General features: G+C 41.1%; 2 protein-coding genes across 8 annotated transcripts in view; one reads left to right on the top strand and one right to left on the bottom strand.

The window, feature by feature from the left end:
* Positions 1-14,292, top strand: part of GAS7 (growth arrest specific 7) — a 106,408-nt gene extending 92,116 nt beyond the window's left edge. For 5 of the 7 annotated variants that reach the window (XM_015879888.2, XM_015879887.3, XM_085522670.1 and 2 more), the window contains 3 exons: positions 3,206-3,285; positions 5,561-5,659; positions 6,356-14,292. In XM_015879888.2, the coding sequence (XP_015735374.1) occupies positions 3,206-3,285; positions 5,561-5,659; positions 6,356-6,469 (293 nt within the window). In that variant the 3' untranslated portion in view covers positions 6,470-14,292. Of the gene's footprint in view, positions 1-679; positions 820-3,205; positions 3,286-4,582; positions 5,660-6,355 lie in introns of those variants that run through there. The other 2 variants (XR_014936695.1, XM_085522667.1) reach the window with 2 other exon arrangements.
* GLP2R (glucagon like peptide 2 receptor) overlaps positions 9,183-27,345 on the bottom strand; it is a 46,839-nt gene continuing 28,676 nt past the window's right edge. The window contains exons 12-13 of the mRNA XM_015879515.3: positions 25,114-25,155; positions 9,183-22,955 (exon numbers count right to left, since the gene is read on the bottom strand). Of these exons, the coding sequence (XP_015735001.3) occupies positions 22,620-22,955; positions 25,114-25,155 (378 nt within the window). The 3' untranslated portion in view covers positions 9,183-22,619. The remainder of the gene's footprint in view (positions 22,956-25,113; positions 25,156-27,345) is intronic.

The raw sequence follows: 27,345 nt of genomic DNA, 5'->3' as shown, positions 1-27,345 counted from the left end.
CATTTGAGTTGGAAGGGACCATTAAAGGTCATCTAGTCCAGATCTCCTTCAGTGAACCCTGGAAGCGGATAATTCTTCTCAAAGAAAAAAAAATAAAGCCAGTTTTTTCTAATATGACATCAGGAAATGATTGATAATTTTGCTAACTGAACTAAATGGAGAGTGTTTTGTAGAATTGTACTTGTGTTTTGTAAAGTTGTGTTAAGATGACAGTGTTTGTGAAACTTTAGGAGTTAAAAGAAATTTGTCATAGACTGAAGGATCTTTGAAATGTGATTCGTGTCCACTTTTAGTCAGTGTAGTTTGCCTGCTTACATGCTTTAGTTTTCAGACAGAAACACTTATGTTGTGCTTTGATGTTGGTCATGCTAACAAAATGCTTGTCTCCTATCTGAGCCCTCTGTTTTTAAGTTCCTTAAGGTTTTCAAAATATGCCTGTAACTCAGATTGTACTTAGTTCAGCTGAAAAGTCTGCTAGCACAAGACCACTGCCAGTCATGCAGCAGGCTGGTGCTTGCACAGAACGCAGCAGATATATGGTTTAGGCTCTCTGAGATCAGAGATGTAAACACACAGCTCCCCAACCACAAAGAAGTGTAAGCAAACTATGGGTGTTCTGGGGTAAGATTACTCTGCTTCAACTTCAACTCCTGTTGAAGCTGTGTTACTGTGCAACCAGGAAGGCAAGTTTTATGGGTCCAGAGGAAGAACAAGAAAGAAGGAGCCTGATTCCACCTATCAGCTAGGGCATCTAGAGCAGCAAGGAGTCCGGGGCTTTCCTTGGTGTGATTATGGATCTGCAAATTCACACTTTTTCAGGTATGCTCAAATACTCTACCAAAGTGTTTTTAGCCCCTGGAGATCTCAGAGGAGCTTACTGCAGACTTCCTCTCTACACATCACATGTGAGTGATGAAGGCAGCATGACCCACCCACACTATATGATTTTTTTTTCTCAGTTTCTGGCTGAAACAGTGCTGTTTACAGCTCAAACTAAGTGCAGTCTTACCTTTTACTCTTTTTCTAAAGACCACAAGTAATTGCAAGATTAAAGCCTGTAGAACTGATTCTACTTACACAGTTGCTTGGAGGACAGTGTTTGAATTTTTTGCTTTTCTGAAGTTCCTATCAAAGGTAGTTACAGGTCTTTGCTCAGCCATGGATGTTTCTTCCTTAAATTGTAGTTCCTTCCTTGGTTATTTACTAAATCACAGTTACCTACAGCTGTTTGGGTGCTTGCTGCACTGCCTACCTCTTTCCTTGATAGTGAACTTTCTGTCTTTTTCTGTTAACTCAGCAATTAAAATGTTTTCTGCTCAAGGCATACTGAGGATATAGTAGTGTGTGTTACATTGTAATGAAGACAAAACTTAACTTGATGTTATTTCTGCATGCTTTTTACAGACTCAAATCACTTTCATGGGATTCATTAGGAACCGTCTTTCTTGAGACTTGTAAAGCTGACGTATGCAGCACTGTTAGTAACATTACTACAGATGCATTTTAACTGGAGTTTCCATAGTTCATCACTTCACAGTCTGTCCTGTGATAGAGTGGTCCTTTACAGTTCTAAAACTCTGAACTTTCTCAGCTTGTCTGGATCTTGAGGACACTAGTAAGAGACATTTGCAGTTTGTGTATACAGACAACCATTTGATGAGAAACAGATGCTTTTTTGGTGACAGGAGGCTTTTTGGTGAATGTTATTTGTCTGTTCACCTGCAAATTCACAACCTCTTTGTTTGCTTTGGTCATCAGAAATTGTTTGTAGTAGTTATTCACTAATTGTTTATTGAACAAACAAGGGAGAGCTGAAGGTCAAAGAGGAGTAACCAGTAGTTTGGCTTGAGTTCCCCCATCACTTTACTGGACTTTGTGCCACTGTTGAAGTGCATGGAAGTGGGAGGACTTGCCCTATCCCATATATATGGCTATGCAGCAGCCCAGCTGAAGTGCTTGGGGTACATACAGTGTTACTGATCTAGCTTCAAACTTAGGCCAGCTGCAAGTGGATGGTATGACTTGAGACTTTCAGATGCTCCTTAAAACTACACACTTTCTATAGTGCCACCAGTTACTAACAAGTGATGTTGCTTTCTTACTTCCCATATCATGTGCTTTGTGACTTTCATGTTCCTGGCTGTGTAGTGTCTCAGGTTCACCCAGGTAGGTGAAGAATATCCAGAGTCTGACACCTAGGGAATCTCCTGGAGCACACACAGTTTTCCTGAAAGCATAGCCTTTAAGTCCTGAATTTCAGTGTCTTTTTTGTTTGTTTTTGTTTTTTAATAGACTTTGGTTGCCTCCCTAAATTCTGAGTCTGTGCAAGATTTGTTAGATGCATTAACTTCTTTGACACTTGGTTGATCTATATAATCCTGTTCTCGATTCTTTATTCCGCCCTGGTTTGTGTATAAAAATCTCTTTGCACCTAAAAGAACAGTAAGAATTTCAACTCTTGCCCAAGTCATTAAACCATTTGTGAAAACATAACTAAGAAAGAGAATTAGTAGCCAGAAAGCAGGAATCTCTGAGAGTGACAGATTTTCTATCTTCATTACCTTCTGTATCAGAGCAGAGTTCTGCAATGGAGAAACACTGCAATAATTATACCTTATTGTGGTACTGCCCTGAACAAGAAAGGAAGCCCAGAGTGGAATTGTGCATCTTCAGGAAAAAAGATAACTGTGCTAGGTTCAGTTTGCTTCAAAAAAAGCTTCACTGGCTCTTAGGCACCTAGAGCCTGATGCTCTCCTTTTTTAAGCCCATGCTAGAATGCAGTCTTAGCTACAGGGTTACCATTTTATAGCTCTATGACTCATTAGTATTAATTTTCGATTTTAACTATTTTGTTTTTCTGATACAGTTTTCTGACTGTGACTAGCTTTAATTTAACTAGTAACTATCTTTTACAGTTAAGGTTATTTTGTAAAATATTACATAGTGTTCATATTTTCCTTTAAAAATTTTCTAATTCCACTTCATTGTTCCTCACCCCCAACACCTGATCTTATACAAAACATCAATTGCATGCATTGCATTGAAATTGTTTTTATTGTATCAAATAAATACCGTGCAGCAACTGTGTTCAGTTCTGCTAGGACTGAACTTCAAACCTTTGGGATGCATATTTGAAACAGTTTCCTTCCAAGCTTCATAATCTTGGCCACGAAGAACTAATATGCTGCTGTCCTGAACTTTTCAGGAGATGACCTGATGCGTTGTGTGGATCTTTACAATCAAGCCCAGTCCAAGTGGTTTGAGGAAATGGTGACTACCACTCTGGTATGTTGGAATTCTGTGTACCATCTTAAGCTTATAACACTGCCAGGTTGTAATAGCTTGAACTAGTTGCAGGAAAAAGCACTGGGAGAATTAGATGATAAATCACCTCCACTGGTATATTGCGTTCTCATTTCTAAGAAAAATCATTTGGAGAATGCAGATATAATTGTTTCTTTGCAGAAGACTCAAAACCAGTTCAGAGCTTCTTAGAAGCCAGAATGCTGAAATTTTCCCCAGGAAGGATGGGGAATGACTAAGGAGCAAATGAAAAGGCACACAACATTTATACACGAAACATTAGTGAATTTTTGTTTCCCATGATTTTATAATTTTTTCAGGAGTATTGCCAGCTTAGAAGAGACAGATTTTAATTTCCTGTTGCTCTACTTCTCTGAAGATGAACATAGCTTACAGTGTTCACCCGAAGGGCACATACCTTCAGGGTTAGCCACCAAAATGGTAAAATACTCTTCTAGCTCTGATGTGCAGTGTTCCTTGAAATATATGTACTTCAGCACGAGGGCTTCTTTCTCTGATGTTGTTCCTTAGAAACTTTCCAGACAATAGCCAGTTATTTTCAAAATTGGGAAATAAATGCATCTTTTGCTAGTAGTTTTCTCACTGGACAAACACAAAGCATCAAACTCCTCATAAAGAAGCAGAATAGTACATTGCACAGCATTTAGATGTGTGTCAGTGCAATATTTAATCTGCGCTACATTAATAAATGATAGATGCATGGAAATTAGGTGGTGGATATCTTCCCAAAAGCAGAACAGGAAAGAGAAAATTGGTTCTTCCTGCCCATAAGGGATCCAATCCTCCTCTCACCTGCACAGGTGTTTTCTCATTGATAGGTGTTAGAAATATGGCCACATGTAATTTGCCTATTTAATCACAGAATAACAGAATTCCCTGGTTTGGAGGGGACCTTAAAAGTCATCTTGTTCCAGCCCTCCTGCCATGGACAGGGTTGCCATCCAGCAGATCAAACTGCCCAGGATCCTGGCCAGTCCAGCCTGAATGCCTCTGGAGATAGAGCACCCACAACCACTTGGGGCAGCCTGTGCTTGCACCTTGCCACCCTCTGAATAAAAAATATCTTCCTAACATCTAACCTCAATCTCCTACCCTTCAGTATAAAGCAGCTGACCCTTGTTCTTTCACTATCAGATTGTCTCAAAAGTCAGTCACCCTTCTGCTTGTAAGGTCACTTCAAATACTGGAAGGCCACAGTGAGATCTCCCTGGAGTCTTCCGTGCTAAAAAACTCCAACTCCCTCAACCTTTCCTCATAGGAGAGCTTCTCCAGCCCTCTGATCGTCTTAGTGGCCCTCCTCTGGACCTGCTCCAAGAGCTCCACATCCTTCCTGTGCTGGGGGCCCCAGGCCTGGATGCAGAACTGCAGATGAGATCTCAAAGGACAAAATAGAGGTGGACAATCACCTCCCTCTCCCTACTGGCCACCCCTCTTTTTATGCAGTGTTTGTTCCTGGAGAATCTAAAACTTTGTTCCCTAGCTTTAGATGGAAGCCATGGCCTGGAGGCTGCTCAGTAGGTTTGTTTGTTGGGAAATGCAAGCTAAGGATCATGTAAAATTATGTCTTGATATACATCGGTATAAAACTCAGAAGCAGCATCAGAATCCAGGAGACATGCTGCCCTTCCACAGCCCTAACTGGCCCTCCTGGAGGAGAGGGAACAGAAAAATTCAGAAGGAAAGTTAGAAACTACCTTCCTTTAGAAACTACCTCCCTTTACAACAGAAATGTTGCTGGGCTTCTCTCACTGCCAGCTAAGCAATGTGGAGACTTGTCCCAGCCTATCATCTGGTGAACAGATAAAACTGTTCTTTTAGGGGTCTGGTTAGACTAGAAAATAGTCAGGCCATTTGAGTCATACATCCCAGCACTGTCACCTGCTTCTCCATCTTCTGGTGTTAGCAACACAGCATGCAAAGCTTTTTGCCGGAAACAGATTCCCTCTTGCTTGCACTGTCCCTAAAGACAATGCCTCCTATCTCTCCCTGAGAGGTCTCAGTTTTGGAAAGGTTTCAACCTTTTTTTCCTGTCCTTTGTATTGGGATGAAGTGAATTCTTTTGCTTGCTGTCTCTGCTTCTTTGCTATTTGGAGCAATGTGCAAGCACAGAGTTCAACTCCAAAGCATGACCATGGGGTTGTAGTGCACCGATGGGCAAACTTTTGTATATTATCCTTTCTTTGGGCCTTTAAGCTCGGCTTCCAAAAAAAAGTGTACTTATTTTCCTCCTCTTTAGGAGCTTGAGAGACTAGAAGTTGAAAGGGTGGAGATGATTCGGCAGCATCTCTGCCAGTATACACAGCTGCGGCATGAGACAGACATGTTCAACCAAAGTGTAAGTTTGCTCTTTGTGTGTCTTTGGTCTTTGATGCACTTCAGCTGAGCTGAATGGTCCCCATTCTGATCTGACTAACTTCCTATCAAAAGGAGGTGTGAAAACTACATGTTGTCAGCTGTTAGCTTTCAGCAGCACTGTCATGCTAGCCTGCAGTCCTCCTCCTCCAGGACTCCCTGATTCACTTTTATTTCATACTACTGGATCTCAGCTTTTTGTTGGAGTTTTGAATTCATTTGACCAGTGTGAGATGTTATCAGCTCTCCTAGCACCTCAAAATTGTTTATTCTTGCAAAGAAAAAATGGTAAATACACAATTTCACTGTTGGAGGAGGGAGTACATGTATTTATATTTTTTTCATTTAAAAAGTCAAAAAAAACTGTCTAGTTTTCAAATATTAAAATGCACGGAGTGTATGCTGACCTGTACTGCTTGGTTTTATTTGATGCAAGGTATAGTTTCCAGAATAAGAGTCTGAAGTTGGACTAGCCAGTGCCTGGTGCAGGAAGCTTGTCTCTGCCTGGCATGGCAAGCCTGCTTCCCATTCTGGCTGTTGTTGTCTCAAGTGCATGTAGTTCTCAGTTGTCTGCAGATGTCACATAGGCGTGCTCATAGCTGTTACACAGTTTAGAGCGATGACTGTCTCTGCCTGAAATGCACCCTTGACTTTTTAATTCTTGTTTTGTTCATTTCAGACAGTAGAGCTTGTTGATCAGCTGCTTCGGAAAGTGGATCCTGCCAAAGACAGGGAACTGTGGGTAAAAGAACACAAAACTGGAGATATTCGGCCTGTGGACATGGAAATCTAGGCTGTTCTTACAGCTGTGATGAGCCCGCTGAATTAACCAGGCTAATGGGTTGTTTTTTTAGGGGTCAGAAGAGCGTAGGGCAAAGGCTGTTCCACTACCAGACACCTTGTAATTTATGCCTGTATAGGCTGTCTGTTAAATTTAGTCATAAAAATGGTCCTTGTTGTGCTAAGCCTTAAGCACCAAACATTCCAGGGTGAAGAAAATAGATCTGTGCTTTCCACCAGAGGTTCCCAATTGCACTCAGCTTCCAGAAGAAATCTACTTTCTGGTACAGAGAGAGCTCTGGTCTTCAGTGACTTTTGTGCTACATCCCTTGCATGACTATCGTATATATTATGTTAGAACAACCACTCAGTGCGCTTCTGGCCAGCAAGCAAGTAGGTAACCAAACACAGTGCAGGAGGCAAGGAAGTGCTGCTCAAGAATCCCAGGCCTGTCACTGACTGCTTTCATAACTACAGACATGTCAATAAACTTTTCTGGCTCCGCCATCAGTTAAACATACATATCTTGCATTAATGTTGTATGAATACATTTATTTCATATAACATAGTTTCCCACAGTGGCCCTTTGGAAATACCTATGGAGAAGACTCCTCCCTGTTTTATACTCCCTCTCAGGGATATATAAACCCATTTTCATTGTTTTTGTGCTAGGCCAATCTGTAAAGTGTTACCATCCCTGTTATTTAACAGGAAAGATTTGGTTGTGCTGTACCTACCTCATTAGCTGTTGGAGTGCCCCCTCAGTGACAAAAGGAGGTTGCATAACAAAGAATAAATGAGTTGTTCTAAAGCTTTCTGCTTATTAAACATTTTATTTGGGATCTAGATTTAAATTGCTCTTTGTTGTTTTCTTCAGGTGAATATCAGAGCCTTTAGCTATATTTATTTACCAAATTTGTCTAGATAAATTGTGACTTTTATCTTTTTATAGCCTGATTTTCAAAAGTGCCAAAGTGTGATTCTAGACTGCATCAGGTGTAGATATAGGTGCCCAGCATTTCTGAATCAGATTCCTACTAGTTTCTCTGTTCTTATCTATAGTGCAAACTACCAAAAGTTCAGCACAGCTCCTGTTACAGGGTTGTGTAATTTGGAGACTGGTTTTCAAAAGGTATTTTCTTCTCACACTGTTATTTCAGAGTGTTGCTGTTAATCTGTTTTCCAGTTTCTCTTACTCAAGACTCTTCAATTCCAGCAGAAAGTCCCTCTTGGAGATCTCGTATCTGCCTGGGTATGGTCTTGGACCAGTGCCCTGGGTGACCTTGCTTGAACAGTGGGTTTTGACCATACGATCTTTAGAAGTCATTTCCAAACTCAACCATTCTGTGAGTCTGTGAAACCTTCACTCTCACCACTGCGGCCTTTCCTTTGTACTGTGGTGTGAGCTGCTGTTTCCTGAACAATGTTATTTTGTTTGATCCACATTTTCATTCCATTTTTATCTCATTGTTAACATTCCTTTTTCCCTGGTATGAAACTTTTGTCTTTCCTTTGTCACTCTTTTAGGTTTTTCTTCACCAGTCTCAAATTATTGTGCTGTGGGAAGTTCACTGAGAATTAATCCTTACAAATACAAGCTGAGATGCAGAGAAGTCTGATCTGAAGTACCTTTTAAATATTGCTGCAAGTGATTATTTTTCTGGCTTGTCATTTCGAACTTGCGGTTTCCTGTTGTTCCTTTTGTTCTTTCCCCACCATTTCTTTACTAGTATAGATTCACAGAAAAAAGGCTGGACACCTTTTATTTACCTGAGTTATTCCCATCTTGCCATCTCTTCAGCTCCTTTCTCTGCTATGTCACTAGCTTTATAAACCTTTGCATGTTGGCAGGTCCAGTGTTGTGACTGTTGCATGCTTAGGATCATTGTTCCTGGTGTTATTGATTGTTAGAGCTGACACCTCTTATACTGCACTTTTGTTACGCACTTCAGAATTTGCAGCTGTAATTTTATTCTTGGTGTTGGAAGCACCCAGCATGCTGATACTTGAAACATGGTTTGCCTAAGTGTCTCTCAGTCCTTGAGCTCAGTAAGACTACACACTCTTCCCTCACCTCCTGTTCTGCTTGAATGGGGAGGTTTTGTGCTAATTTGTCTTTTTCAGTCTTCCTGTTCATTTACACTCTGTCCTCAGTATGATTCTTACTGGCATACTGATGTGTACTGCTGTCTCTGCCATGCACTTTGGAGGGCAGGTATTTTTTGTTTGTTTTTTGTTTTCCTTAAACCACAAATGTGTGGTGGGCTTTCCAAACTACAGTGTCCAAAATTTAGTGATGTACTTATGTATCTAAGGTTGACCACTGTATTCTAAGCCATGTTGCAAATTTGAATGAGCAATCTTGATGACCTGTCATCGCACTCGTGGTTGGATTACAAAAGCAAGCTAGTCATGCACTTTATATGGTATTTTCCTTATTAAATACATTAAATACTCTGTTAGCAATTACAGTTTATTTTTTCCTCACTTTCCCCCCCCCCCCCCTGATTTTTATCATTTTACCTGTTTGGGGCTGGAAATGCTGTCCATTAGCACTTTTCTCTCAGGACTGAAATTTCTTTTGATTCCTCTTCTAAGGCATTCTTAAGCTGCTTTCTCAGTTGAATTTTCTGACTAATGGGGGTTTGTTGCTTTTGTTAGGTTTTAATTACATTATTTCTAGACAGTTTTCCTGCTTCTACTATTTGATCTGTTTGAAATGTTGCAGGAAAGCATAAGCTGCACAGAATGATAATTTTGGTGGAGTCTGTATCTGCTTTTTTTTTCTTCCAAAACACGAGGAGTGCACTTTCATCTAGCTGCTGCTTGCTTTTATTATACCCAGCAAATTCTCACATGGAACTTCTCTGCAGTTAATGAAATGCTTCCTTTACAATAAGACAATAATTTTCTAGCTGGTGAAAGTATTAGGAGTGTTTTGCTACTGCTTGTAAATTTATTTCCTGGGAGTGATACACCTTCATGGTATCACTCTGCAGGAAGTGGGATCAGTGATACTTTGCCCATTGCATTCTCTGACTGATGGATTGTGGACAATGTGAGGCATATCAGGGAGTGCTGGAGACCTGGTGTTTCTGAATGGACTGCATCTTTAAAACTAGTAGTGGTGTTTTTGTTCCTAACAGGTGATTCTGGGAGTTTCAGCATTTCTTTATTCATCTCCTGGTAAACTGCAAAAAAAGCAGTTGTAACCAGTCTTTACTTCTCTAGACCAAGATCAAGCTTCATGTTATGATGCAAAGTGCATGTGAAAGCGTGAGGATGTTTCAGTGTAACTGATAAATAGAAACGGCAAAATAATTCTCTTGCCTCTATAGGTCCTGAGCCCAGGTGTTCATTCTTTTCTTTTTTGTCAGGCAAGTACACACATCATACAAGTTTTCACTGTTTGACTCACTGCAAATAATACACTTCTTTGTGCTTTGGTGTGTCTGTCTTGCATCTTCACATGGCTCCTTGGTCACAGAGCAGAAAATGGGCTTTTGATCAGCATGGATTGTTTTTACCTAAAGAAGTGCTGTTCATGGGAATTTGCCTCTGACTCCCATCTCGCAGGCCTCCTTGCCCTGGTGTTTTTGAAGCTGCCTGAGTTTTGGATCACTGCCTGTCCTGTGCAGTTCTCTCTCTACCCAAGTGGTGTAGTGATGTTCTGGTCTCATGCTGTCAAGCCCCTGGTTTCCCAGTGATTGATCTCTTCTTCAACCAGAGCTTTTGAGCTCTTGTCTGAGCTAGAGGACTTCATGAACTCCCATGGCTTTGAATCCTTTGAGTGTTGTCAGTCAGAACAGATGAAGTTTTATGCAACTGTAACCTCAGCTTCCTAACAGAATGCTGACATTTTATTCATTGTTTGTTTCAGCCTGCCTGTATGTTCTATTTTCTGGCTCAAGCCACTGTTAACTCAATAGGAAGTCCTTTTTTTAAGTCTTTCCTTGGGGTATTCTCTTACACACTAAATTCTCAGATTTCCAACCTGCTGCAGATTCTCTAATGTCCGTAACCCATGTCTGCTACTTGCTTCTGTATGTTGATCCTGGTGACTCTCATCCAACTTCAGATGTTCCATGATTCTGTGGACTTCTGTTGAAGGACTGCAGTTGTTCTCTTGTAGGAAACCTATTATTTAATACTGAGATCTTTAAGAATGGTTTTAATTTATTTTTTTAGAAGTTGAAAGATGGTAACAGCATTGAAAGACATCGGAATCCTGTCTGCATTCTCAGAGTACTTTCTACCCTCTGCAACCCTGTCAGAGCTACTGTTTAGTAGCTGGGTTCCCTCCACGTTGAACAGCTAAAGTATATTTTGAAATTCATGTGTAACAGGTAGCATGAAAACTTGTTCCCTGCTTTTCTTTGCACTTTATACACCCTGAGTTTTGTGTTGCAGAGTTAACAGTTCATGGTTTATTGCAACCCCATGCTGTAGTGACAGCAAATATAGCTATCTTTGGATGGTGAGTTGCATGCAAGTCTTACTTTTCTTTTTCTTTTTTTTCTAGCAGGAGATTTCTATAAAGCATCCATGGGAAGCATTTACATTATGCTGGTAAAAGTCCTAAATGCCCAGACCTTCTCAAAATGTCTTTACACTTGCATCTTTTTTTACATCATCCTTCAAATACTTGCTGGAAATAGTCTTTATGTAGAAATGTGCACTCTTCTTTTGACCTTCTGTTTGGAAGTGCTCAGCACTCAGAGGTTTCTAGGAGGTGAAGATTGTGTGCATGGGTGATAATAAAGACTTTGAAAATCAGGCTACTGATTAGAAATGCACAAACATTTTCTTTTCTTTTTTTTCTTAGTCTTTCAGTACACATATAAGGAAATACTTATATAAGGAAATACATATATAAGGAAATAGAGATTCTCAAATATTTAATGCGTACAGCTGTTGTATGCTGTTCTCAGCAGCTCTGTGAGTGACACTGTAGGCTGGGGTTGGAGCACGTCTCTGGAGCACGAGCTGACAGCTCTCCTGTTGCACTCCAAATGATCCAAATCCCAAATTAAAAAGAGGCTCTGACCATCCCTTTCTGTAGTCACAGATAGGCAGAAAAAGAGCATTGCTTACCCAGGTGGATCCTTCACAATGAAGCACCTTAGAAATCCCAACCAGCACCTGTAAGGCACCCCTGGAGTGAGTAGATGTGACTTGGTGTGATCAGTTGTTTACTTTATTCTGAACAGAAGAAAAACAACTATTTGTTATTTTGTAATAGCCAGCATATTGTTTTGCACTAGTATAGCCTGCTGGACATGTTCCTAGAGATGAGGTTCAGACTTTGTTGTCCTAGAAGAGCAGTGTGTTGTTTCCTGTTCACCGGAACATCCGTAGGCTTTTTGCTATTCAGCATGTGTTGATACAGGAGAATGAAGTCCCAGAGGCTGTGTTTACCAAAGCATTGCTGTGAATAATTCTTGCTATCTGGGCATTCCTCCTGAACTCATACAGTGATCAGGAGTAGCTGTCTGATGTCCTTCAGTGCATGGTGGAGGCATTAACAGTTCACAGAAGAGCCTATTGGTCCCACTTAACCAGGTGGACAGTAGTCACAGACAAATTGCAATGAACATGGAAGCTGATAAAATATTTAACTGCCCCGGTGAAAGTTGAGCTTCTCAACTAGGCACTCATTTCCCTCAGAGCCCTCCTGGCTGCAGTAACAGGCTCCTCTCTCTGAATTTTGTTAAGTGTCCTAAGGGCTCTCTGGCCAGCACCTGGTTGTGCCTGCAGGAAGCCAGTAGGTGGCAACACCACAGTGATGACTGAAGAATGTTTTTTGGATTTGCCAATAGCATCATGTCCCGTGCCACTGCACTGAGCTGGCTGTAAACCAGGCTGCATCAAGCCTGGCGTGCCAGTGTTCTCCAGGAGTTTGGAACATGCAGTCTTTCTGTTGCACAATGGCAATGTCATCTTTCACATCAGAAGTCCTTGTCTTTTCTTAAGAACTGTTGTTTTAAAATAATATCTGTTACTTTATCTAATGGTAGATGTGAATCACATAAAAGTGCATCAGTCAGTTCTTATTTCTTCATTGTTACTGTACCCACCACTCCATTACTGAGATATAGCACTTTCCAAGATGCTCACAGAACATCTCTTTTGCTTTAATGTTTTGCCTGATCTTCATAAATTGTCTTATAATAATAGCGTAACAATTACAGAAAAAATATGTATAAATTTGAAACATTCAAATTTAACTCCCTCTGCTTACATTAAGTTAAATTGTTCCAGGTGTATCACACGAGACAAACTCAGTGGATATTCAAAACAAAAGCTTTTCAGCTGGTGTATTCAGGTTCAGGAGTGCACAAGACCTTCATTTTGAATATATGTGGTCTTTCAAGGCTACTGATTTCACAAATAACTGAGCAATGACTTCTATCACAACCCTACCAAAATTCATCCAGTAGTTCCCCTTGAAGTGCCTATTTAAATTGTACCTGCTATAACCATATAAAATACACAGATTCACCCTATGAATTTTCAGAACTCAGGAGCAGCCGGTATACACTGAGCCGTGCAGGATTCCCAACCCTCCTTCTTCGTTCTGCACTGTGCACTCTTTTTAGGGTATCCGCATACCCACAGACCTGCCTTGATCTCACTAATCATTTGCAATCTAACATAGTTGTCACAAATTCTCAGTGCTGAAAATGGAGTAGGAAATGTTAAGCCATAATAAACTTAGAAGTAACTGCTTTGAGGAACTTCATTTGCTGATACATCCTTCCATATGGGGGTCTCAGTAGAATAAGAATTCTGCATAAAAATAGATGAGTAAGTGGCATTTGAGATTTAACTAGTTTTGTTTTGTAAAAGCAAACCATAATTCTTCTTTAAAGCAGTTACTTAAAACAGTTTTGTCTGGTACTGGAAGTCTATAAAGCTGAATGATTTCAGGGATCTCCTGTCTGCATGACATGACAGTTTTAGTCATTCAAATTTTGGAATGCTCATTGTGAAATCCTGTGTTCCTTTGGATAGTTTTTGATGTGGTGATAGAGATTTTCAAAGTAGCATCAGGAATTTTGATATTCATTTACTACTCTGTTACTGCACTATGGCAGAAACACGCTTTATGGACAACAACTTCTGTCCATTATGGAAATAAGCAGGTAGTAGTATTGGGCAAATCTTTTCTTCTCCTAAATTCCTTTCTGGCAGCACAAGACAAGGAAGATTCTACCAAACGGTTTTGCAGACATTCCAGCAGTATGGATTCAAAGGTAGGCCAGGTCACCACTCATACAGTTAAACAGTTTTCTACTAAAATAAGGTTGCCTATTTGGTTCATTTTGTGTAATTTGCTAAATACTTTATAAACTTTTAGAAAAGTTGTCTTTTGACAATACTAATGACTACTTCTTAAAGACATTTAACTGATATTTTATAACTTTCCATAAATTCTGGCTTACAGGGCCCCTTAAAATAGTTTATGTATCATGCAGCCTCTATCTGGGTAATTAGTAAATCTTGGGTCGTTGTGCAAATTATAGGATGGGTTTTGTTTCATAAGGGTGCATGAAGGAATCACCAAACTGAAGGAATTGAATGCAAGAAAGATATAAGGGGCAGATCTTCAGCTTGGGTGAACTGGCAGAGTTTGGTGGAGGATACTTGATGTCAGTTACGGATCTTGTCCTTCAATGTTGAAGGCATTTCCTCTACATATTTTCTGTCTTTCTGTAAAACTATTTCATATGGTTAAACTGTATTTTGCTATGTTGTACTGCAAGTTTATATGCACCACAGTGCTCATCTCATCTCCTGTAAAATAAACTGTACAGAGAAATATTGAGCATGGAATTGTCTTTACTAGCGTGCTTTTTCTTCTACCTTTAATATCAGAGTACGTTCGGGGTGCCACGTGCACATTTGCTACTTTGATTAGGCTTGAATTCACACATCAGTAGGGTATAGTCTGTTTGTCCATATCCTTTTCAGACCTTTGCACGATACTCAGATACTCAGTTGCCAAAGTTTCATTTTTATTTTGAAACCAGTTTTAACGCCACTAAGTGGGTTTGATAGGCTAACTAATGGATCATTGTGAAAAAATAGACATGACTTACATGGTCTATAAGTCTTGTACATCCAGTCCTTCATCTGCAGGTTCCACATGTGCCTTGAAGTTTATTTCAAGACACTTGTCAATTGTTAATATAAATTCTTACGTCTCTGATGAGTAATACTGCTGGAGACTGTAGCAAAGAACAAGGAGGTGTCAGCAGCTCTACAGAACATGAGCATGCTTTCCCAGCAACACAGCAGCCTTGGAAGTAAAGGCATTATCTGCACATCTCTTAATCCTCAGTGGAGCTTTCTCCTAAGAACTCTTCCAGTGCTGAACTCCTTTAAAAACTTATTTTCTTCACCTACCTGCAGAATGCTGCCCCTGCAGATACATGATGTGCTTGTGAAAGGAATGCAGGAATTGCTAGTGACAGAAACAACTTAAAAATGGATGTGGTAAGTAGTTGCAGAGTTCTCTGCGCTCAGAAAAGGAAGAGAGAGGTACGATGCTGAGGAAGTTCCACATGAAGCTTGGTTTTCATAGCAGTACTCTTCCTGATACAATGGATTTCATTGCACCTTATCAGCAGAGAACGTTTTCAAGCATGGAGGGCTATGATAGAACTTTGAAACCAGAGGTGGGGAGATAATGTATTTGCTGTGCTGTTGTGGTGCTCTTAGAGATGCTGCAGGACCTGGATCCTGGATGGCAAAGGGCAGAGTTTTTTACACCCATTTTGCACAAGAACACCTGTGCTGGTATTTTGCAACCAAGGCAGTAATTAAATCAGTCTGGATTTCACACTCTGCCTTTGATCCTCTCACATTCCTCAGAAGCAGAAAGAAAGCTGGAGGGACATTGGTGAAGGGATTTGATTTCAGAACATTTTGGAACTAATGCATACTTAATACCTCAAACTGTTACCTAATGCTTCAGTAGTAATAAATAATTGTAAATAAAATCCCATCAGTTCAGTTTACAAGGTTAGCTGTTTCTCTTATCCACAATACAATCTTGAACTTACTAGATAAATACTTAAAAATTGTAAATATTTAGATGGAAATCAGAGCTGCGCACGCTCCAGAAGTTTGAGCCAGGTCCTGCTATGGGTGCAGCTTTTCACATAGCCTTTGTTCTGTTAGTGTGTTTTTCCTGCGTCCCTGCAGACTCAGTCTTAATGAAGGCAGTTCATTTCAGAGCAGTTTAGTTGTGAGGCAACTTGAGAACACCACGTGTCCTGTGCTGCCGTGTCTGGACAGGATGCACCTGTGTGCCCAGGTGGGATGTGCCCAGCCCCTTCAAGGGCAGCATTGACCTACTGGCCCCACTAACAGAAATAAGACCCAACACAATTCTGAGAATTCTTATAAACATGAGGAAAATGCTGCTAGGTTTTTATTTTTAAATGATAGGAGGTGGTGTGCCCGCTATAGCTTTCCCACAGATAGTTCCCTGCAGGACATCTGCTCCCTGAGGGGAGCCCTGGGAATACCTGAAAGGGGGAGCCCTTTGGCTCTCCCTCACTGTTCCAGGCCATTTCTTCCTCTAGAACTGCAGGTTTTGGTTTCTGGAGTGCATGTTTCTGTCTGTTACACTGGATGGCAGTGTGTCTGTTTTTGTCTTACTGTGGTTCAGACTGAGAAAGCTGCAGCTGTGCTGAGATCACCAGCTCTGTTGTCAGGACTGGTGATGGAGCATGTGCAGGCACAGGGCTAGAAGCACAACAAGCCATGCATCTTAACTGCATGTGTCAGCTGCCTGCCTGTTAATATCTCATACTGTTGTCATATTGACTCATCCTCGTTTTCTGCTAGAATTTATAGTCTTGCTGGGTATCCTGACTTGGAATGGAAAAAAGGAGGAGACGTTTCTAACCATCCTTTTCTGTACAATTTTGATGTGTGGTATGGTCAGCAGAGGGCAGCACCACACCGGCAGCTGCATTGTTTCCAGTACTGTGGCTCAGCCTTCATCTCCAAATCATTTATTTATTCATTTGTTTGTTTGTTTGTTTGTTTGTTTATTGCCTTCCTGCATTCCTTCCTTCTTGCCTGCCTCCCTCCCTCCCTTCCTCCCTCCCTCTCTTTTGCCTGTTGAGTGGAGGACAAAAGCCAGTCACAGCATGGTTGGGTTGGAAGGGATCTCAGAGCCCACCCCTGGCCCAACTGCCCTTGCCATGGGCTGCCTGCCCCTCCAGCTCAGGCTGCCCAGTGCGGATCCATGGCCTTGAGCACACTCAGGGATGGGGCACCCACAGCTCATTGGGCAGCAGTGCCAGGGCCCCACTGCCTCTGCGTAAAGATTTTCTTCCACATATCTAACATAAATCTTCCCTCTTTCAGTTTAAAACTTGTATCACTGTCAGACTGTATAAAAAGTCGGTCTTCCAGGATTCACCTGTTTTCATCCACCGTCACTGGAAAAGCACAAGAGGAGACAACTCTTTTCTGCACGGCTTATGATGGACAGAGAAACAAATCAGTTTGCAGACAGGCAGAGATGCCCACAGTGATTTGCAGTGCTTGTGGAGTAATTCATACAAGATCATAGAATAGGAGCAGTCATCACCAATTCTGGGAATCAAATGAATAACAGAAAACTTCCTCTATCAGCAAAATAGTCTGAAGGTGTTAGCAAGGTTTTACTGACATGCCCTTTATAAGGCCCTTAAAAGCAAAACACGCAAAATTAATACAAATAGCTGAATGCATCTCTAGTATTCTTTCCAGGTTTGCTATACAGCTATACAGGTGCCAACTACCATTGCTCTTGCATGGTTTTATTAAATACTATTACAGTTTCTGAACTAAAGGTCAAAACATGATGGTCCAGGGAGGGCTGTTTGTAGACCTTACACTAAATCTGACCACACACGAATGAACTTTTGGGAGTCAGGTTCTTCTTTTGGAAGTCAAACCATAGGCATACTAATGACACATTTCTTACTCAAAGAATCTTTCTTGTCTAAATTACTGTCTCAGCCCTTATACAAATAAAAGAAAAAATTACAAACGCACTTGTGAAGTATTTATTGTGGAGACAAACAGTTCAGATTCGCTGGTTACACTGCATGCTCTGTTTATGGTTGGGTTTTTTTTTCCCCTTCAGATCCCTGAAAGTAGATGAGAACTTCTAGCTCTGATTTATGTTGACTTCCTGTTTTATAAAGCTGAAAAGTGGACATTCAGTCTCCTGCAGCTACAGCATAAATTATAGTTGTTGTATTTATAGACCTATGATTTTTTGTAGACTTAGCAAATGCTTTAAGACTGTCATTTGCTTCTGCTCTCTGCAAGAGACGAGAATGCTTTCTGAATCAGCTGCTTGCGTATATTTGATCTATACTCTGCAATATGGCTGCAGTCCTCCATTGCTTACAAGTTCAGGCTTCAGGAACTCTTTTTACTGCCCCTTATCTTTTCTGTCAGAAATGTTGCTGGATTGTGATTCATTTAAGGTGAAATTAAATAAAAATTTGTAATAGGCCAAAACTATACAGCCCAGTTTCTTGGCTCGGTCTGTGACCAGAAAGTACCAGTTTCTCAGGGAGGGTGTGAGATGAAAGCTTTATTCTGAAATGTATTTTGATTCCAAATGTTTTCTCCTGTGAGTTGATTTCTGGATTCACATAAATTTCCCATGGCATTTTGAAGAAAACAGCTGTGAAGCACAATGATGTCACCTGCAACTCCAGGTTAGTTTGTTGCCATAATGCTGGTATGAGGGAGACTGCTATTTGCCTTCTGTAGTCTATCCACAGTCTGATGGCTCGCTGCCATATTCCTCCCTGCCTACCCCAGTCATTTGCTTTTCAAGGCATTTTTTGTCCAGTGGCATCTACAGCCTTCTCTTCCTTGAATTGCTGATGCAGTTATTCCCCGAATTACTTCAGCTGCCACCTGCCAGTAATCCACTCCTGCACCCTTACCCTCTGAACACTGCTTTGTTATTGCACAACATCTGCTGTTCCTGGAGAATTCAATCCCATAAATGCTCTCCACAAGTTCACTTTTATCATTTCCAGTGCTTCTTCAGTCTTCTTGCTCTCATTCTAACCCTAGCAGGGCCACATCCCCACCCCCACCCCATACAAAGCAGCAGGGGCAGCCCCAGTATGCTCTCCTGGATGCCATGACTGCAGGGGCTTTATTCAATATATTCCAAAGTCCCCCTTAGCACATCTCAGAAGAGAAATAAGGGATTAAAAAGCCAAGAACACTCCAGGGCTGCAGGGACCTCTCAGTTGCTGTCTGGCAGATAAGTGGTGCTACAAGGCAGCAACAAAATCTGCTGGCGGTGGGAGCCCTCTAAACCTTCCCCCTGGCAAAATCTGTGAAGGTTTTGCTGTTAGGGCTGTGTGGTGCAGGGCAGCTGCCTGCCAGTTTGATGATTCAGGATGCCAAAAGGTCAGGGATGGGAAACCCTCTGGGTAGTTCTGTTGGTGCTGAGCCCCAGGAAGCACAGCAGCTCCATGACACTACTGGGTGATGGGAGGCTGGGTAGGAGTGGAAAATAACATTCTATAAACTTCATACATGGACAATGACATCTAGCACATGACTTCTTGGACTGTAGAAGAACGGGAGGTAGGAAGCAACATCTCCCTCTGTGCAAATATAGAAGTAATTACAGTGCAATTTATTGTATTGATTATAAAGAATATAAAGGCAGTTACTCTTTGTGACTTCATCTACCGTGGAGCTTTGAGTATATTTTTATACACTTTGACACTCAAATGTGTGAAACTTTTATGCTGGGCAACTTCTCAGTTCTCCTTCCTATTCTGCACAGCTGGTGAAGGGAACAGAGTAAGAGATCCTGTTTTGCTCAGAGCACACAGCCATTTTTGAGCTGCAGAGGCATCTCTTTCTCAGATTTTTGTCTGTGTTCACAAATACTCAAAGCTTAAAGTTTTAGTGTTCATAAGGCACAGATTAGAGGACTCATGCTGGGCCTTTACTGCTGCCTCACTGCTCCTCATAGCTGCTAATCTTGAACAGTCATCATCATACCTTCCCCTTCTGTCTTTAAGGATGCCACTAGAAGAATGCTACTACAATTGCATCAAGCCACCCAGAAGAGGATTGGCCTGGAAACAACAAAATTTAGAGCAAACTTAAATAAAAGTGCTATGTTTTAGCCTGTCTTTGTACATTTACAGTTCTTGCATGAATTTCTGACACTACAGGTTGGAGTGAAGCACTGATTCACCTGCTTTGAACAACCAGACATCATGGTTACCTCCATTTCACACAGGACAAACTGAAGAATGGAGAGCTGACATGACTTTTTCAAAGCTTCAGGTAGAAGCCATCATCTGTAAAATGCAAACATAGTGAGGCCCAGTTCTCTGCTCACTGTGAATTCAAACACAGGTGTGCTTGAACCACGCATTGACAGCTGTACATACAAAAAGCCTTTTGCTTTTCTCACCCCTATGCTCTGGCTGTCTGCAAGAGATGGGGATGCAGAACAACAGAGGCAGGAAAAATCTGAAGAATAAGCCCCGGAGAAATTGTCTTCTTGTTTTATTTAGCCCTGCTAGGCAGCATTCAGCTCCTCCTCTGCTAAGCTTCATTGCATTTCTGAAGAGAGGACTGCTGCAAATGAGACTGCTATCCCAAAGCACTATACAGAGAGACCTAAAAAACAGCCCTGAAGCACAGAGGAGAGGATGTGAGGAGTGAAATGAAAGAAAGAAAGCCAGAAAGAAAGAAGCCAGAGTAACTCTGGCAGCCTGTTTCATCTCTGCCACTGATATAGTCCACATGGTGCCCGTGGTTAGGGCCAGATGAAGTTGGATTGCACAATCCCTGTAAGCCATTCCCCATCTTTGGCAATAACATGATCCTCCTGGCAGGGAAAAAATCTTGCTGTGAGAAATGAAATTATGTGGAACACTGTGAAATCAATCAGGAGTTTAAAAAGATTATTGTGTACACAGGAATCCCAGTCAGCCCCAGAGTGACCCATCTATGCAAGGGAAAGAAGGCAGTCCTGGAGGGACGGTGAGCAGCCCGAGGCTTCTGCTTGCTGTTGTCTGCATATTCTGCTGGGCTTAAAATCAGTGCTGCCTCCAGAGAAGGTAAAAAAAAAAAAAACTGAATGGGGTAAAATGGCAAATTTTAGAATCACAGGATGGCTTGGGTTGAAAGGACCAAGAATCATCAAGTTACAGCCCCTGCCACAGGCAGGGCCACCAACCCCAGGTCTGGTACCAGTCCAGACTGCCCAGGGCCCCAGGTTGGCCTTGAACACCTCCAGGGATGCCTCTCTGGGCAGCTGTTCCAGCACCTCACCACTCACTCTGTGAAGAACTTCCCATTGACATCCAACCTAGACCTTCCCTCCTTGAGCTTAATGCCATTCCGCCTTGTCCTATCACTGTCTACCCTTGTAAAATGGGCACCCTTTTTACCACTGTCTACCCTTGATTCTCCTCCTGTTTATAATCCCCTTTTAAAAACTGGAAAGAATTTAGTTGTACACGGAGAAAATAACCATTGAATGCAAAGCATATGATAAAAGAAGAAGCTGAGCCGACAGATGTAGCCTGATGCTGTGGCAGCTCCCACATACTTTCCTGAAGATAACTTCAATGACATGGCTTACAAACAGCTGCATCTTGCAGCTGTTCTGTGTGACTTTGGGACTGACTATGAATGTACTCCAAACCAACTTGACTCTTAGCATAGCAGAGGATTTGTGAAGATTTGAAATGGAAACAGAAATACTCTATAGTAAAAAGGTATTTTACTGAGATACAATAAATTTCTTACAGTGTTAACATTTTTTAGCACCCATCTAAAATGCATTCTAAACTGCTGAAGGCTTTTTAATAGCACAAAAAAAAATCTCTGGAAGAAGTCAATCTTTAAATTTGAGAAGACATCAGCAGATATGTAGTGTCAGGTGCCTGTAATCCGTTGCATTAAAATATTATAAGCAAAACAAACATTCTAGGAAAAAAGCCCTTCAAAACTGAGAATATATTTTCATATTGATCAAATATTTACTTTTTAATAATATGTTATCTACATATACTAAAGAGACTAAATTTTTAACTTTGATAAAACTATAAAAGAAATACTTTTTTGAAAAGTACCAGAAATTGAATAGTTCAAATGTATTCTAGATTGGCACTTGTCAGTGAACTTATCTGTCCTCTGCACAGAATCAGTATATCACAACGGGTAACACTGGTAAGTTTTGAACTGAAATTGCTCAAATGCTATGTAACTTGCTGCTTGCTCAGTAATTACAGTGTGCGTGCCCAGAGTATAGACTTATGGTGTAGGTAAGTATTATTTGCTAATCTTTATTTATCTTTCTCCTTTCAGTATGATGCATAGGCTTGTGTTGGCAAGTTTGCAGGCTGGCTCATCAGATAGATATTAACAAACCTGAATTCCTCAGGTCTTCAGGAGAGTTGTGTATGATAATGGAAATTTTAAATGCTGGTGGATAAATTTCACAATTATCTTTCAATGTGAATACAATCCGTTATCCATTATCTATGCTGAGTACCTCAGGGGGAAGGTGGAAGCGGCACTTCCCACTGATCTGTTTCATTACTTAGGCCAGTCATAACGCATGTCTTCAGAACAGTTAGGGTAACGTGCATATGGATCAGAATGTGTGGTTTGCTCCGAAAAAGTGTGAAAACAAAAATTAACACTTCTGCAAAAATGTTTCATTTGGGCATTTAGAAAAGAATAAGTACTTTTTGATCTGTCACTTCATATAGACATTTCCAGCACTAGACCATAAGGAAAGAAGCTTAAGCATTCAAGCCAAAATTTGCTTCATCCCAAGCCTTTGCTTAAATAAAATGCATCTGGGTTAACCTGAAAGTAGTTGTTTGTGTATATCTCAGCATGTTATTATCTATATTAGCCAACCCAAAGGATTTTTTGATGCACCTCCTCCTCCCCAGCCACACGGGTTAGGAACAGTTTTCTCCCAGTCAGTCAAGGTGGAACAGCTGAAACTGGCAGGAAGTACGACTGCTTTTTCTCTGTGTTGCACATCACAGAGATCTGTGCAGCCTGGAGGTGAAAGAAGATGATCTTTCGAAATACTGTGGCTGTTGGAAGGTGCTGTCCTAGTGGACTTCTTTCTAGATTTCACTTTCTTCAAAGACCACCTCCTCAGTTGTCTCTCCAGTGGTCACTTCTTCACTGCTATCTGACACACTTGCCCGCAGATGAGATGGAAGTGCACGGCCTGGTTTCATGCATGGAACTGCCCTCTCCTTCACCAGTACCTGCTGGAGCTTCATGCCCCAGGACTCACTCACCTCCACGAACAAGTGATTGCTGCTGAGGTGCTGTTTTTTCTCTTTCTGTGAACATTTCCTGAGGTATTTGATGTTTTGCCCAAGAAAGCAGAGCTTACGACCAAAGGGTTCTGCCAGCAAGAAGCGGGACCACTGCTTGTGGAGTTCTGCTTTTACCTGGAGGAAGGAGAAATCAGGTGATGTGCCAGTCTGGCAGTGCATTCATCCAAACACCAGCTATTAGAGCAACTGCAGAAGCACTGAGTTTCTTGACACTGGGTTCACCTTGCAGCTGTGATGGTACTTGTAGTGCAGAAATGGGCTTGTTTGCTAAGGGAGCCTTCAGACACTCTTCACTTGGGAAAGTTTTTCCAGGGCCTCAATCCTCTGTAATTTGATGTATTATGACTCTGATACATATGAGGGGAGAGCTCAAGTGCCTTCCATGTTTACATCCTGATGAAGTGGAGGAAAACCCCAAGGGCTATGGAAATGAGGACTGTGTGGCTTTTTCAGAGTGTTATGCTTGGAGATCAGGTTTGTTTTTGCTGAAATTTTTAAATTTGGCAGCCTGCCTCAAATCCCCAGCACTCAGTGTCCTGTTTTTCCCTGCCCTGACCCCAGCTCAGATCTGCAGATGGAGATCAGGCCTCAGAGCCCATGCAAGAGGAGCAGCCCCCACTTCAACTGTCAGAATATTTGGCCTGCAAACTCAGCTCAGCTGGGAGCTAAAAGCTCAAAAGAACAACTTTTAACTGCTGATGAGAGTTGCTAGTAGTTATCTGCCCTACCGAAATATTGGACAAGCTCTCCTGTGCTGCAGATGAGCACCAGGTCTCTGACAGCAATTCAGAAGTTGTTCCAGGTTTCTTGGTTAAACATTAGGAGTGTATGTATGTCCTACATTTTCTATGCAGCTCCTCTCATTTTTTGCCTTTAAAAAGGTGTTCAGAGTCATGTACAAGTGTCAGTATACCACAGTATACACCATAAAAGTGTAGCATATACCACATGAACTTTCTGTGCTGGACAAGTGCTTATTGCAAGTAGTGGAGATCTGCACCCAGGCTGACTATAAGGGAGGTATAAACAGTAATCTTCGACTTAGAATATATTTAAATTTGTGACATGAATTCCTCAGACTACACAAGCCTCATTTCTGATGGCTGCCTGTTATGAGCCACTGTGGTCATGCCAAGACTGCATGCAGCTGTGGCACTTGCACTTTGAGGAGAGGCTGCGTGAGTAGGGCTTCTTCATTCTGCAGAGGAGAAAGGCTTCAGTAGAGTCCTTCAGTAGAGGACATTAGGAAATATTACTTCTGAGAAAGGGTGGTCAGGCACTGGAATGGGCTGCCCAGGGAAGTGGTGGAATCACTGACCCTGGGGGTGTTCAAGGAATGACTGGATATTGTGTTTAGGGACACGGTTTAGTGGGAGCTATTGGTAAGAGGTGAATAGTTGAACTGTATGATCTTCTAGGTCTTTTCCAACCTTAGTGATTCTGTAATTCTGTGAATGTAGCCTGTGAGGAGATCGTGAGGGATTTGAAGCTAGGTACTCTACTGAGGTGTTCTGTAGGGACACGGAAGATAGTGGTCATAAATTGGAATAGAAGAAGTTCTACCTGGAACTACAGAAAAGATTCCTCCTGTTCCTCCTGATAGCAGTGAAGCACTAGAGCAGAGGACAGGAGATGTGGCAGAACCCCTGTACTTTGTGGTTTTCAAAGCCCTGCTGGACAAAGCTATGAGCTACCTTCTTTGAATTCCATCTTCACAATACTGAACAATATATGGGACTGGGGTTCTCCCAAGGTCCTTTGTGAGTTGTTCTCTGATTTCTTTGAGGCTTAGTGGAAAACAACCACCAGTCAATAATCACCTCAAATTTAGATATGTTCCTTGTAGTGCACACATGGAACTGATTTTTCAGCTTGCTGATTTTTACCATGTAAGCATGCCAGATTTTGCAGCTTCGCCTAGACTGTAGGGGAAAGTAAAGCAAGGGTTTAGCCTGTCCAAGGACAAAATCTGATTTCATCTGTGTAAAGGAGTGGGGTTCAGGTTCACTATAAGCATTCAGTGATATCTCACATCATAGGGAATCTATACCTCCACAGTGCCATATATTAACACAAGCTTAATTGAAAATACTTTGCATTTGAATCTTTTTGAATATGAGAAGTCTTGCTTTCATTATACATAACAATTACTTAAGTTTTAAAAGATGTAAGTATGCCCCCCAGTAACCAGAACTAGTCAGTGTTTTCATCCTTCTTGGTGTCATTAATATATTTAATTAATCTACTGAAAACTGATATCATAGTCTCTTACCTCTCCATTTGCAAAGCAGTATAAAACTGCTACAAAAAAACCCTGTAGGAGACGAACAATAAGAAGGAAAAGTTAGATACCTGAAGGTTTAGTGTAGAGATGGCAGTAGTATTAAAGCCACACAAACACACAGTGCTTTCTAATTTTCAGAATGGAAACTAGTCACCTGTCTTAATTTATCACTGAAATCATCAATTTATTTTTGTGTGATGCCTTAGCAAATGTAGGGCACATTTGTAGGTATTTTGATGCAGATGCTGAAGAATATAGGCTCTACAACCCCATCTGATCTTACGCTTAATCTTTTTTACTACCACATAGTTCTTCTTTTCAGACTATCACTGTTATACTACAATTCCTGTTCCTAGACATGGTAAAACAACCTGAAATACATGTCAGAAGCTCAATATTTCATATGTAGTACAATTGATATCATTCGTTTTTACATTCATACTTTTTTTTCCCCATAAATATTTCAGTTTTTCTCAGATTTATAGTGAAATGCACAGCAGCTTCAATATTCTTATTGTATCTACCACTGACAAATAGCAGTTTGAACCTGTAGGGAATTTACTAACAATCCTGAAAAAGTTAGAACCGATAACTCCCTAAACATATGTTCAGTAAGTATGAAGAAAATCACTTCCCTGTCATGCCAGTGGGTGTAAGGGCAGGAAAAAAAAAACAATTGCAATTGCTTTTTCTGTATATTTTAAGTCTATCATTGTCATGGCTTTGTAATGTTGTCAATATTCCACATCGTGTGCAGTATGGATCATTAAAAAGTTCATACTCCAGTTCTGTGGAATAACAACGTCCTGAATACTCAGCTCTCAGAAGAAAACCACGTATCCCAGAGGACGTCGTGGCCAGAGATAAGTCACGGGAGGAGGACGTATATAATCTCGCTCCCAGGCTGGAGTTCTCTCTCTCTCGGACCCTCAGAGAGTGGGAAGTGTTCCAGCCGTGTCGCCCAGAGTTCACAGCAGGCCTCTCGGTTTTCAAGGACTCTCTCTCTATTTTGTTCAATTTATTAGCCTCAGTTGTATTATATTGTGTTATCTTGTATTACAGTATCATATTTAGTAAAATACGTTCTCCTCCGCCGCTGTTCTCTTTTCTCATCCCCCTTTTTCCATTCCCTTTTGGGCCGGGGGCCCTACGGGGTGGCTGCCCCCTGTCATGGGCACAGGTAAATCTAGGTAAACTGTGACAACCATGTTCACCTGGATACTGGTTGCAAGATCTAATTACTTCTGACATATCCTTTGTTGGTGTAACTTTTAAATGATTCTCAGCATCTGAATTATCTCACAGCATTAGGAAAAATAAATCTAAATATTGTTCCACAGAGAGTTTATGTTGATTAAATACAAGTTCAGTGGCTTAAAAAGCAGCTTTTATGCAGAACTATTTATGAAAAAAGAGCTTTTTTTGCAGAACATCTTCATCTGGAGATTGTTCTCTCATTGGATAGAAATGCCATGGAAACTCACAAGCAGAAACAGGGGTTGTACTGCTTGGTGCTGCCAAAGCATGGCCAGAAAAGTGGAAAGTCACCAGAACAGGAGAAGGCCTTGTGAGTGCTGGTGGCACCTCTGTGTTGAATGGAGGTTTATAAACCCCCATGTGAATTAAAGCACAGAATGATGCACAGAAACACTGCAAAACAACATCAGAAAGCAGTGTGGTTATTTGTGTTTGCTGTTTGTTTTGTATCCTGATTTTTGCAATGCTTTTGTTGTGCTTTTTGAAACTTGTTTGAGTTAAAACCTCCAGGGAAGATTCCAGAGGTGCCTCTTTAATAAAACAGTTTAACTGAGTTTTAAAACTGCTGAGAAGATCTATAGACTAAACAAATGTAATTGGGTACAGTTTAAGTGCTTTTTTGCTAATCCCTTAACAAATAATGTTGTGGCTAAAAAAGAGAATCTACAATAAACATTGCCCAAGATTTCTGGGCACTTTGAAAAGAAATTTTACTTCTAAAGCTTACCATATAGCAAAGCACATGCATTTTCCTGTACATAGAATGAAGTCTGTGCTTTTTGGAAGAGCTGAGTAAGCTGTTCTCTATATCATACTTCCTTGTCCAAGCTACTAAATAAAAATTTCATTTAAAATGATTATGTTGCTTAAAATAACATCTAGTCCCTGCAACCTCTCCAAGTAAGGATATGATCAACATATACTTCAATACCATATCAAACAGTCCTCTTAGGGTGATGGTTC

Source organism: Coturnix japonica, chromosome 23, assembly GCF_054131305.1.
Source record: "Coturnix japonica strain WE chromosome 23, WE-NBRP24, whole genome shotgun sequence".
Lineage (NCBI taxonomy): Eukaryota > Metazoa > Chordata > Aves > Galliformes > Phasianidae > Coturnix > Coturnix japonica.
The sequence above is the reverse complement of the archived record's forward strand: the minus strand, read 5'-3'. Positions and strand labels throughout refer to the sequence as shown.